Genomic DNA, 12,942 nt, shown 5'->3' on the forward strand with positions numbered 1-12,942 from the left:
TAGGGTGAACTAACCCTTTAACGCACTTTTTATCGTCAAATTCGAAATTCCGCATTTTGAAGGAACTCGTTCCTGAGGTGTTTGCTGAACATTCAGATTCAGTTTGCGGTGGGAGATTAACATTAACACTTGTTGTATGGCTCATGTTGGGGACTGAACTCCCGGCGTTTAACTATTTACAGCCAAAGGCAACCAAAACCTTCATAGCTATAGAGAGGAAGGCTCATCTCGTTATGTTTTTTTGATGGCTGTTTGCCTTCATGCTGCTGCTCGTTTGTAAGGGCCTCAAAGGACACCAGCGCAGGAATGCTTCACAATTCACACCAACAAAGGGAAAGAAGGATGAAGAATCACACACACACACACACACACACACACACACTCTCTTACTTTACTCAACCTCATCCACCAGAATGCTGGCTGTTGCACTGATCAAGGCTAACGATGGACGAAACATTCATGCTTATAAAACTCCCAATCTGTGTCATCTCTCTGAACATAAGCTGAAGATCTCTGAATCAAATGAAGGTTTTTTCGCATTTTGCAAAAGCAACCAGTTGTCATTCGTTGGCAATTCGAGGCGACGCGAGAGACTCGACGTTATGCAAATGGCCAGTGTGTCGCTACTAATGGGAGTCCGCACCGATTGGATGTGATCGGTCACATGATCTGTCCCAGAATGCAGCAGTTGAGTAGGAATGTCTGTACAGGATGTAATCGCTTTCATCCAGAGCAGTGGTTCTCAACCTGGGGGGCGGAGCCTCTGGATGAGTGTGTGTGGGGGGGAGGGGCTTAAATATTATTTTGGATGATGGGAGGGGCCCTGGAGTCAAAAAGGTTGAGATCCTCTGCTCTAGAGACCAGTGTTGGGGCAACGCTTTACAAGTAACTTTACTTATGTAATCGGATTACTTTTTTAAAGTAACAAGTAAAGTAATGCATTACTTATAAATTTACAACTCGTGTTAAGCATTGTTTTTAAATGTACAATTCTGAGTTACAAATATCGGATATAATTTTTCAAGTAAAGTAACGCATTACTTTTAAATTTACAACTCACTGAGTAACGCATTACTTTTAAATTTACAACTCTGAGTTACAAATATCGAAGTTACTTTTTCAAGTACAGTAACGCATTACTTTTAAATTTACAACTCTGAGTTACAAATATCGAAGTTACTTTTTCAAGTACAGTAACGCATTACTTTTAAATTTACAACTCTGAGTTACAAATATCGAAGTTACTTTTTCAAGTACAGTAACGCATTACTTTTAAATTTACAACTCACTGAGTAACGAATTCGTTTTAAATTTACAACTTTTAAATTTACAACTCACTGAGTAACGCATTTCTTTTAAATTTACAACTTTTAAATTTACAACTCACTGAGTAACTCATTACTTTTGTATTTACAATTCTGAGTTACAAATATCGAAGTTACTTTTTCAAGTACAGTAAAGCATTACTTTTAAATTTACAACTCACTGAGTAACGCATTTCTTTTAAATTTACAACTTTTAAATTTACAACTCACTGAGTAACTCATTACTTTTGTATTTACAACTCTGAGATACAAATATCGAAGTTACTTTTTCAAGTAAAGTAACGCATTACTTTTAAATTTACAACTCTTGAGTTACAAATATCGAAGTTACTTTTTCACTTTACCAGTGTTGGGGTAACGCTTTACAAGTAACTTGACATATGTAATCAGATTACTTTTTTAAAGTAACAAGTAAAGTATTCATTACTTTTAAATTTACAACTCTTGAGTTACAAATATTGAAGTAACTTTTTCAAGTAAAGTAACGCTTTTAAATTTACAACTCTAGAGTTACAAATATCGAAGTTACTTTTTCAAGTAAAGTAATGCATTACTTTTAAATGTACAACTCACTGAGAAACGAATTCGTTTTAAATGTTCATCTCTTGAGTTACAAATATCGGAGTTACTTTTTCAAATACCCCCCCCCCACCCCCCCCCCCCCCCCCCCCATTTATTGCCCTCTACTGTACAGGTGTGAATTTGCATTTCCTTCAGTCTGAGGCTTATTCAATTCACCTCTTGCTGTGAAAAGGCCTTTACATTCGCCAAAAATAGAACTTATAACACACAATCCCAGCACAGGTGAGAAAAAGTAACAGAAAAGTAACGTAACTTTCAATTAAAAGTAACACAATTAGTTACTTTTTATGGAGTAAATCATTATTGTAACGCATTACTTTTAAAAGTAACTTTCCCCAACACTGCTATAGAGGAGTGTGTGTGTGTGTGTGTGTGTGTGTGTGTGTGTTTGGCGGTTTTTGATTTAGTTTGTCGGAAGCTGAAGGTTGTTAAAAGCTTAAACATTCAGAGAACCTCCATTTGGGGCGTATGTTTCGTAATAGCACTTTCAGAAAAATAATATGCCCTTTATTTTGTGAAAGTAACTGTTATAAATAGTTTAGATGTCATAATTAGCATTTAGAAGATTTTAAGCATACATACACAATCCTATATGTGTGATATTTTTACAGGTACACTTCATACAGTGTTTATTTGTTGTTATTATTGTTATGTTGTTTTGCTTTATTGCACAAAATATCAAACTGTCAGTGTCTCTCAAATGAGGCTTCAGCCAAAAAAAGAAAAAGGTCAATTCCAGCAAAATTACTTTAGCAAGTACTTACTACATTTACAGTCTTTTACAATCGCTAGGACTCATTTCTCAATACTTAGGTCATGTTTTTCATCATTCCGACTTTATATCGCCCAATTCCGACTTTATATCTCTCAATTCCGACTTTATATCTCTCAATTCCGACTTTATATCTCCTAATTCTAACTTTATATCTCGCAATTCCGACTTTGTATCTCGCAATTCCGAGTTTATATCTCTCAATTCCGACTTTATATCTCTCAATTCCGACTTTATATCTCTCAATTCCGACTTTGTATCTCGCTATTCCGACTTTATATCTCTCAATTCCGACTTTATATCTCCCAACTCCGACTTTATATCTCGCAATTCCGAGTTTATATCTCTCAATTCCGACTTTATATCTCTCAATTCCGACTTTGTATCTCGCTATTCCGACTTTATATCTCGCAATTCCGGTTTTACATCTCGCAGTTCCGACTTTATATCTCCCAATTACGACTTTATATCTCGCAATTCCGACTTTATATCTCTCAATTCCGACTTTATATCTCCCAATTCCGACTTTATAACTTGCAATTCCGAGTTTATATCTCTCAATTCCGACTTTATATCTCCCAATTCCGACTTTGTATCTCGCTATTCCGACTTTATATCTCTCAATTCCGACTTTATATCTCCCAATTACGACTTTATATGTCGCAATTCCAAGTTTATATCTCTCAATTCCGACTTTATATCTCGCAATTCCGACTTTACATCTCGCAATCAATTCCGACTTTATATCGACCAATTTCGACTTTATATCTCCCAATTCCGACTTTATATCTCCCAATTCTGACTTTATATCTCGCAATTCCGGTTTTACATCTCGCAGTTCCGACTTTATATCTCCCAATTACGACTTTATATCTCGCAATTCCGACTTTATATCTCTCAATTCCGACTTTATATCTCGCAATTCCGACTTTACATCTCGCAATCAATTCCGACTTTATATCGACCAATTCCGACTTTATATCGCTCAATTCCGACTTTATATCTCTCAATTCCAACTTTATATCGCCCAATTCCAACTTTATATCGCCCAATTCTGACTTTATATCGCCCAATTACGACTTTATATCTCCCAATTCTGATTTTACATCTCACAATCAATTCCGACTTTATATCTCGCAATTAATTCCGACTTAATATATCGCCCAATTCTGACTTTATATCGCCCAATTACGACTTTATATCTCCCAATTCTGATTTTATATCTCGCAATTCCGATTTTACATCTCACAATCAATTCCGACTTTATATCTCGCAATCAATTCCGACTTTATATCTCGCAATCAATTTCGACTTTATATCGCCCAATTCCGACTTTATATTGCCCAATTCCGACTTTATATCTCACAATTCCGACTTTACTTCTCGCAATTACGACTTTACATCTCACAATTACGACTTTATATCTCGCAATTACGACTTTACATCTCCTGATTCCGACTTTACATCTCCCACTTCCGACTTTACATCTCGCAATTCCGACTTTACATCTCGCAATTCCGACTTTGTATCTCCCAATTCCGACTTTACATCTCGCAATTACGACTTTACATCTCCCAATTCCAACTTTACATCTCGCAATTCCGGTTTTACATCTCGCAGTTCCGACTTTATATCTCCCAATTACGACTTTATATCTCGCAATTCCGACTTTATATCTCTCAATTCCGACTTAACATCTCGCAATTACGACTTTATATCTCGCAATTACGACTTTACATCTCCCAATTCCAACTTTACATCTCCCAATTACGACTTTACATCTCCCAATTCCAACTTTACATCTCGCAATTACGACTTTATATCACGCAATTACGACTTTACATCTCCCAATTCCGACTTAACATCTCGCAATTCCGACTTTATATCTCGCAATTCCGACTTTACATCTCCCAATTCCGACTTTACATCTCGCAATTCCGACTTTGTATCTCCCAATTCCGACTTTACATCTCGCAATTCCGACTTTGTATCTCCCAATTCCGACTTTACATCTCGCAATTACGACTTTACATCTCCCAATTCCAACTTTACATCTCGCAATTACGACTTTATATCTCGCAATTACGACTTTACATCTCCCAATTCCGACTTTACATCTCGCAATTCCGACTTTATATCTCGCAATTACGACTTTACATCTCCCAATTACGACTTTACATCTCGCAATTCCAACTTTACATCTCGCAATTCTGAAAAAAGTCAGAATTGTGAGGTGTTTTTATTAGTTTATTCTGTGGCGGCCACGAGCCAAACACACTTGATATCGCTCATGAAACACTCACAGCGTTACTCGTCTTCTGTATAAGTGTGTGAAGAGTCCGTGACGTTCTCGTGTCCGAGCGATTGTAAACAGCTGTGATGTGTGTGTGTGTGTGTGTGTGTGTGTGTGTGTGTAGGAGACCCGATCCCGGAGCTCGTTCATTTATTGCTGCTGAATCGTGGATCTCTCGATCATTGGGAGCCACGGACTGTTCATTGGTACAATCACAACACGAGTGTTTCTGAGGCTCCTGCAATACAGCTGATGATGATGATGATGATGATGATGATGATGCTGCTAAAGGACGGTGTAAAGCCCCTGGTGGTGCAGACCCTCTCTCCTCCATTCCCTTACATTTCAAACCGTGTGTGTGTGTGTGTGTGTGTGTGTGTGTGTTGGGGTTACGTGAGCCATATTGTTAATGTATTTGTAATATGGTGCATATATCATTTTAGAGGATGGATGATATGGATAGATTCAGCATTCCAGCCATAATTATGTGTTATTGTTTTGTTTCTGTAATGCCATTCTGTGACAATGGCCTGCTATTGCTAATCATGCATATTTTACTTTAATGTATTTTACGAACTACTGTTGTACATGTATAGCCTAAGACAGAATCCCATATATATATATATATATATCTATGAATGTGTGTGAATGTTATTGCTGCCACAGCTGATGAATCTCGTACTGATAACATCATCCAAAGAGAGTTATTTATCCACCGTGTCCGGTGTGTGTTGAGGAAGGCCGGCTGTTGGTGTGTGTGTGTGTTGGTGTGTGTGTGTGTGTGTGTGTGTTCAGACGACCTTTGCTGCTATGTGAGGAGAGGAGAGATTTGGTCCAGTGTTAATACTGTCCACAGTACTGAGTGATCAATAAACACAAGAAGGACTCACTTTACCAAGAGTTTGTGGAAAATGTTGTTCTATGTTTAAAAAAAATGTGTTTATTGTTCTTTTTAATGTATTTATTTTCTTTATTTATGTTCATGTATGCCTTATAACCGTCCTCAGTGATCCCACTAAGCCGGAAAAAAGGAAAGGAAAGAAAAAGTCCGCGAAATGCTCTCAGTTCCGGCGGAGGTGCTGAGGCAGCGCTGACGTCACTCAGGACCCGTATGCTGCGTATAAGAGCCCGTGCGCGCCGCCGTTCTGCCCTTTCGTGACGGATCCCGGTTTCGAAGCTCTTCCTGACTCACCGCTGTTCGCTTCTCACCCGTTGCTACGAATAAGTCGGTCAGGAACTCATAATCATGGTAATTTTGAAGTTCTACAGATATTATAAGTGTTGTTACCTCATCTTCGTGTCTGAGTAAAAGCGCGGCTCGTTCTGAGGCGAGAGTTCGCGCGCAAATGCTTTTATACGCCATTTTGTGTACCAAGCGAATGCTTCTGATCTACTCATTCTATTTGTTATTATTGTTTAAACTAAGCTTTCAAAACTATAGGAACACGAGTGTTTTTACAGGCATGCTGCCTTCACGTGCTAATTTCCCACTTCCAAGTCGTAATTCCGTGCTCGTCGCGTTCAAGAGCTTTGTTCAACGGGAATCATGGATGGTTTATTGTTTATTAATTGGGAAAATCTTAGTTGCTAAACTGATATTCGCGTCCCGTTCATTAACAACCATGTAAATATTCCCCTCTATCAGTGTTTATGTAAATAGGCACTCTTTTAACGTTAAAACAAGTTGTTGTGGGAAATAGTAGTCACGTGTTTTAAAGTGTATGGCCAGCTCAACTCGGAAACTCGGATGTCAATTATTTCCGCGTTTTCCTGTAATAAATACTAGTTGTGCGCTCATGTCTGATTTCCTACTAGGAAAGTCGTATTAAGTACATTTCTAGAGGGTTTTTGCATGTTTGTAGCGATAAATTACATTGTTGTTATTTCTGGCTATTATTCATATTTGGTTGCACATTAAACTGATGTTTAGTTCAACATAACCTAGGAGGAGAGACTCAAATATGTGTATTAATATATCGCTATTACTTTTGTTTCTCACATTTGTGGATAAACTCAAGTTCACCCGAAAGACCACAATTCCGACTTTTCTCGCTCTTTCTTTCTGCTAATTCCAACTTTTCTGTAACTTGTAATTCCAACTTTCTTTCTGTCAATTCTGGCTTTTTTCCCCCTCACAATTTCAGACTTTTCTATAACTTGCAATTCCAACTTTTTTTCCCCTACCAATTGTTTTTTTTTTCTCACAATATCCGACTTTCTGTCAATTCCGACTTTTCTATAACTTGTAATTCCAACTTTTTTCCCCCCTGCCAATTCTGGCTTTATTTCCCCTCACAATTTCCGACTTTTCTGTAACTTGTAGTTCCGACTTTCTGGCTCTTTTCCCCTCACAATTTCCGACTTTTTGTCAATTCCGACTTTTCAGTTCGTTGCACATCATATATTGTGATAGATAGTGTTTGTTTATAGTAAGTGTGTAACCGTGTGTGTGTTTCGCAGGCATTTAAAGACACCGGAAAGGCTCCGGTTGAGGCCGAGGTGGCCATCCACCGCATCCGCATCACTCTGACCAGCCGCAACGTCAAGTCTCTGGAGAAAGGTGTGTGTGTGTGTGTGTGTGCTCCATCTGTACTACACCCACGGCTGTGAGGATGACAACACCTGAACGACTTGCGCATGAGTTATACTATACGCTATTCTGAGCCCAGTGGACACGTGTGTGTGTGTGTGTGTGTGTGTGTGCGCGCGCCCCCTCATTAAACATGTGTTCTCTTCAGTGTGTGCTGACCTCATCCGCGGTGCCAAGGAGAAGAGCCTGAAGGTCAAAGGTCCCGTGCGGATGCCCACCAAGGTGAGGAGCGTCATGGTTCCGCTCCTCTAATGGAGATCTCTGATTGGTTCAGGCCTTTGCCCCAAACAACATTAAGATATTCGTGGGTTCTTTTACACCGGAAAAAATCAAGTTCGCTCAAATCCCGCTCCGACATGACATTTCTCTGTACTATACTAGCAGTCATTAAACGTGTTTAGCTTCATATGTTTAAAATCATGTTTTATTTAATCTGTTATGAGAAGCGAACCAAAGGAGACATGGAGTGGGTCAGACATTTTGACCACTTCAAGTTTTGTTTTGTTGAGAACCTTGTAAAGTTGTATCTTAATGTTGATCAATGTTTCCTCAGCGAATTGCCTGGATTTAATAAATAAGTGAATATGATCGACGAAACGGCTGAAAACCGTATCACGATATAAGCGCTTCATATCGGTCGATATTGATATTTTTTATGACCTATTTAAATATTTTTACATTTTAAACTTATTTTAAACATAACTTCCTCTAATTATCATCCACTCCGTTATAACGGCAGAAATGTCAACACAACCATGGAAACACTCAAATAATTAAAATATAAACACAAGACTAAAATCACAATGAACCCTTTAATTCTGACTTTATATCTCGCAATTCCAACTTTATATCTCGCAATTCAGACTTTATATCTCGCAATTCAGACTTTATATCTCGCAATTCAGACTTTATATCTCGCAATTCAGACTTTATATCTCTCAATTCAGACTTTATATCTCGCAATTCAGAGTTTCTCTCAATTCCAACTTTATATCTCCCAATTCCGACTTTATCTCTCAATTCCAACTTTATATCGCCCAATTCCGACTTTATCTCTCAATTCCAACTTTATATCGCCCAATTCCGACTTTGTATCTCCCAATTCCGACTTTATCATAAATAATAAATAATTAAGATATAAACACAAGTCTAAAATCACAATGAACACTTCACAGTGATCTCTTAACATTAGGGTGCAGTGCCTCCGTTTTTTCTTTAGCGTTTAGATGCTTTGTCATAAGGCATTAGCTAAGATTCCATCAAAAGTTGCGAATATAATTTATGTGCAAAAATGCAATATCGCGTAAATCATTTGCGCATAAAGCACCAGTTCCATCCAGCGTGTCAAAGAGAACATAATCGTCACTTCCTGATAAACTGCCGTTAAAAAATCACTAAGAAACACTGAAGCCTCCATATATAATCAATCATATTTGTATATAATAAATTATTTGCGTCTCAATAAACGTGTTATGCTTTCAGAGGCAGATGTGCGGTTTGGGAACTGTCGTGTAAGACCGTTATAGGACGGAAATATACCGAGCAACTTTGACAAAAAACACATTTCAGATGCTGTGCAAACGAGATTAGTACAGTTATGCTGTTACATCGCAAAAGTCACATGATTTTCTTTATGCGCATCAAAGAATTCGGTAAATGCGTTTCCATCGTAGTTTATGCGCATGTTTTCGTATCGGATAGAAAATGTATCCAACTCAAATGAGTGCATACGTTTTTAATGCACATTTTTAGAATTTATGCGCATCTTGGCGTTTCCATTCAGCATTTTGACGCGATATCCCAATGCGCATAAAAATAGGTGTATGAAAAACATCGCTATTGATGCAGAGTAACGTCACCTCTGTCGTTTCAAAGGCTGAAAACTTGCTTTGCAACCTCTAGTTTCTTCCCACGAAGAGAATTTTTATTTTATTGATAACGATTACGTCTATCGCGATGCTTATCATTTTATCGTCCATCCCTATGATAGATCATATAATCGAAACGTTTAAACTTGTCTCTGTATGATGTGCATATCTTGACTGCGGAGATCAACAACGTAAACTTCATCTCTGCGCAGAAAACACGTTTATTAATAAACAATTAATCTCCTTTGCTATTTTTGACAGTTTATAATTAGTTTTGCCGGTTCACTTTGGCAAGCTTTGCAACAGGCAAACGTATACTATACTACATAAACACTCTACGGTTTAGAATATATTTAAGTAGCTAAGCACATTAATATTAAATTTAATTAATGATATTCAAAGTCCCATGACCCGCTTTAACATTAAAGCACAAACATTACCTGAGATTCTAGATGTCGCAGAAACTGTTTTCTAAGATGGAGTCATTGTGTCATGTGATGTAATCTGTGGGCTGAAGTGCATTGTGGGTGTTTGTGGTCCGCCAGACCCTGCGCATCACCACCCGTAAGACCCCGTGCGGCGAGGGCTCCAAGACCTGGGACCGGTTCCAGATGCGGATCCACAAGCGGCTGATCGACCTGCACAGCCCGTCGGAGATCGTCAAGCAGATCACCAGCATCAGCATCGAGCCCGGGGTGGAGGTGGAGGTCACCATCGCAGACGCATGATCAATAAAGCTCTGACTCTACTCCGCCTCCGCTCCTCATTGTGTTACAATACTGATACACCACACTTTAAACACCACCATCTCGCACTTCTCCACATATACACTGACATTCTGAGGGAAAGAGTTGCTTGAAATGGGCGTCTTTTCGAGGTATAAAGTCAGAATTTTGTGATTTCTCACAATTGCACAGTTTCCGACTTTCTCTGTGCCAATTCCGACTTTTTTTTTTTTCCTCACAATTTACGACATTTTTCTCGCAATTCCGACTTCTGTAACTTGTAATTCCAACTTTATGGCCTTTTTTTCCCCTCACAATTTCCGACTTTTTTTTTTCTTTCTGCCAATTCCGACTTTTCTGTAACTTGTAGTTCCGACTTTCTGCCAATTCCGACTTTTCTGTAACTTGTAGTTCCGACTTTCTGCCAATTCCGACTTTTTTTTTTTCCTCACAATTTACGACATTTTTCTCGCAATTCCGACTTCTGTAACTTGTAATTCCAACTTTCTGGCCTTTTTTTTCCCTCACAATTTACAACAATTTTTTTTTCTCGCTCTTTCTTTCTGCTAATTCCGACTTTTCTGTAACTTGTAATTCCGACTCTGTCAATTTCCGACTTTTCTATAACTTGTAATTCTGACTTTCTTTCTGTCAATTCTGACTTTTCTATAACTTGTAATTCTGACTTTCTTTCTGTCAATTCTGACTTTTCTGTAACTTTTAATTCCGACTTTCTGGCTTTTTTTTTTTTTTCCCCTCACAATTTCCGACTTTTCTACAACTTGTAATTCCGACTTTCTTTCTGTCAATTCCGACTTTTTTGTAACTTTTAATTTGGACTTTCTGGCTTCTTTTTTTTTTTTTTTTTTTCAATTTCTGACTTTTCTTTAACGTGTAGTTCTGACTCTTCCCAATGCCGGTGTTTATTCAGTGGTGTACGAGCACACACACACACACACACAGCCTCTGAGTAATGTGTGTGACTGTATGATGGGCTTAGACACATTAATATACACCTTCTCAAACCACTGAAAACAAGCCAAAGGTTTATTTTTCATCTTCTGAAATATATGAAATCTTTCCGAGAAGGTTTTGTTTAACTACATTAAGATCTGAGTGTGTTCTTTAAAGCACTGTGAACTAAAGACTGACATTGAAGTCCATAATTATGAAACAGACGGTACATGTGAACAGTGTGTAATTAGATTAGAGTCATGCCAGATGATCATGACTGAGTGTGATCTTCATAGTGTGAGGACAGGCCTCAGGTCAGTCATAAAGGGAAGCTGATAGCGGCTCTTTCAGTGTTTTATTAGTTTACCTTTATTAGATTTATGAAGATAAGTGAGATCTGATTGAAAACCAAACAGTGTTTGAAGAGTCTTATAAACCCTGTAAATATGAGCATCTTTATTAACGTTCATAAATGCTCGTGATTAGCATGAATGTTAAATGTATTATTGGGCATGTTCCAGTAAATTTTAAGAGCAGGACGTTTAATAATATGAGGAATTAATCAGTATCAGAAATACTCCAGTCCTGTGACACACACACACACACACACACACACACACACGGCTGTGATGCTGATTGGCCAGAGGAGCTACAGCTGTGCTGAATGTCCCTGATTGCTGAGCAGGTGTGCCAGATGCATTGTGGGTAAGCTGTCTGCTGTGTTGAGAGCCGCTCTCACACACACACACACACACGCGTGCGGCTGAGATGGAGATGAGCGAGCACACAGTGATGGAGTCGACGGCCTTTGAGCCTCACGCCGCTCTGCCCGAGCTCTCCGGGGTCTCCTCCATCACCTCCATCACCTCACAGGTCATACATGATCAGAGACACTTTACACGCGTGATGGCCTGCGCTGTTCCTATAGCAGTGTGTGTGTGTGTGTGTGTGTGTGTGTGTGTGTGTGTGTGTGTGTGTGTGTGTGTGTGCGCAGAGCGAGAGCGCAGAGCCGGAGCAGCTTCGAGTTTACCTGAAGGTCCGGCCATTCAGCGAAGAGGAGCTCCAGAGCAGCGAAGACCAGGTGCGGCCCATCAGCTGAGGTCAGGGGTCATAGAGGGGCGTGTTCTCGTCTCAGGATAAACATGGACACGGGTGCAGAACCAGTTACACGAGTGAGAGTATTCCTGAGCCACATACAGAACCAGTGTTTTAGAGTATGGCTCTGTGTGATGTCATAAAGGGCGGGATATCATGCATGAGCACTTATCCTGGAGGAACACACACACTCACTCACTCACTCACTCTCTCACACACACACACACACACACTCTCACTCACTCACTCACACACACACACACACACACACACACACACACACACACACACACTCACTCACTCACTCACTCACACACACACACACTCTCACACACACACACACACACACACTCTCACACTCACACACACCATGTGCATCTGCGCTGAATGCGTATCGTGTGTGTAACCCTCTATGCTACGGTGTTGCCTCCTCTAGTCTATTTTAGTTTATTTTTAATTAATTGACACCAATTTATTGGCCAAACCCATCTCAGGAAAGAGAAGAACTCCAATACTAATCAATAGGGGTGTAACGGTACACGTATTCGTATTGAACCGTTTCGGTACCGGGCTCTCGGTTCGGTGCGCGCGTGTACCGAACGGTTATGAATGCAATCTTTAACAGTTAACAGTCGGCTTGTTTAAAGCGCGGAACACTTCAATCCTAGTTCCCACACGAACATATTGAGTATTTAGTCCATTTTATCACGAAATTCAAACGATAAATGGCGTTTTAAC

General features: G+C 39.3%; 2 protein-coding genes across 2 annotated transcripts in view; both read left to right on the forward strand.

The window, feature by feature from the left end:
* The first annotated feature begins 3,662 nt into the window (after nt 1–3,662).
* Nucleotides 3,663–10,178, forward strand: rps20 (ribosomal protein S20). Its single transcript, XM_079805634.1, has 4 exons — nt 3,663–6,221; nt 7,433–7,532; nt 7,711–7,784; nt 9,976–10,178. The coding sequence occupies exons 1-4, from the start codon at nt 6,219–6,221 to the stop codon at nt 10,156–10,158; spliced, it is 360 nt and encodes a 119-aa protein (XP_079661760.1). The 5' UTR covers nt 3,663–6,218; the 3' UTR covers nt 10,159–10,178.
* A 1,699-nt stretch (nt 10,179–11,877) lies between these two features.
* LOC307139541 (kinesin-like protein KIF20A) overlaps nt 11,878–12,942 on the forward strand; it is a gene marked incomplete at both ends in the record, with an annotated part of 70,922 nt that continues 69,857 nt past the window's right edge. Inside the window, 2 exons of the mRNA XM_079838537.1 lie at nt 11,878–11,982; nt 12,104–12,190. Coding sequence (XP_079694663.1) covers nt 11,878–11,982; nt 12,104–12,190 — 192 coding nt within the window. The remainder of the gene's footprint in view (nt 11,983–12,103; nt 12,191–12,942) is intronic.

Source organism: Gobio gobio (genome assembly GCF_949357685.1).
Source record: "Gobio gobio genome assembly, chromosome: 2".
Lineage (NCBI taxonomy): Eukaryota > Metazoa > Chordata > Actinopteri > Cypriniformes > Gobionidae > Gobio > Gobio gobio.

Coding starts and splice junctions, on each gene's coding strand:
- rps20 (XM_079805634.1), top strand. Junction 7,533..7,710: donor CGTCAAGTCTCTGGAGAAAG/GTGTGTGTGTGT, acceptor TGTTCTCTTCAG/TGTGTGCTGACCTCATCCGC. Junction 7,785..9,975: donor CCGTGCGGATGCCCACCAAG/GTGAGGAGCGTC, acceptor GTGGTCCGCCAG/ACCCTGCGCATCACCACCCG.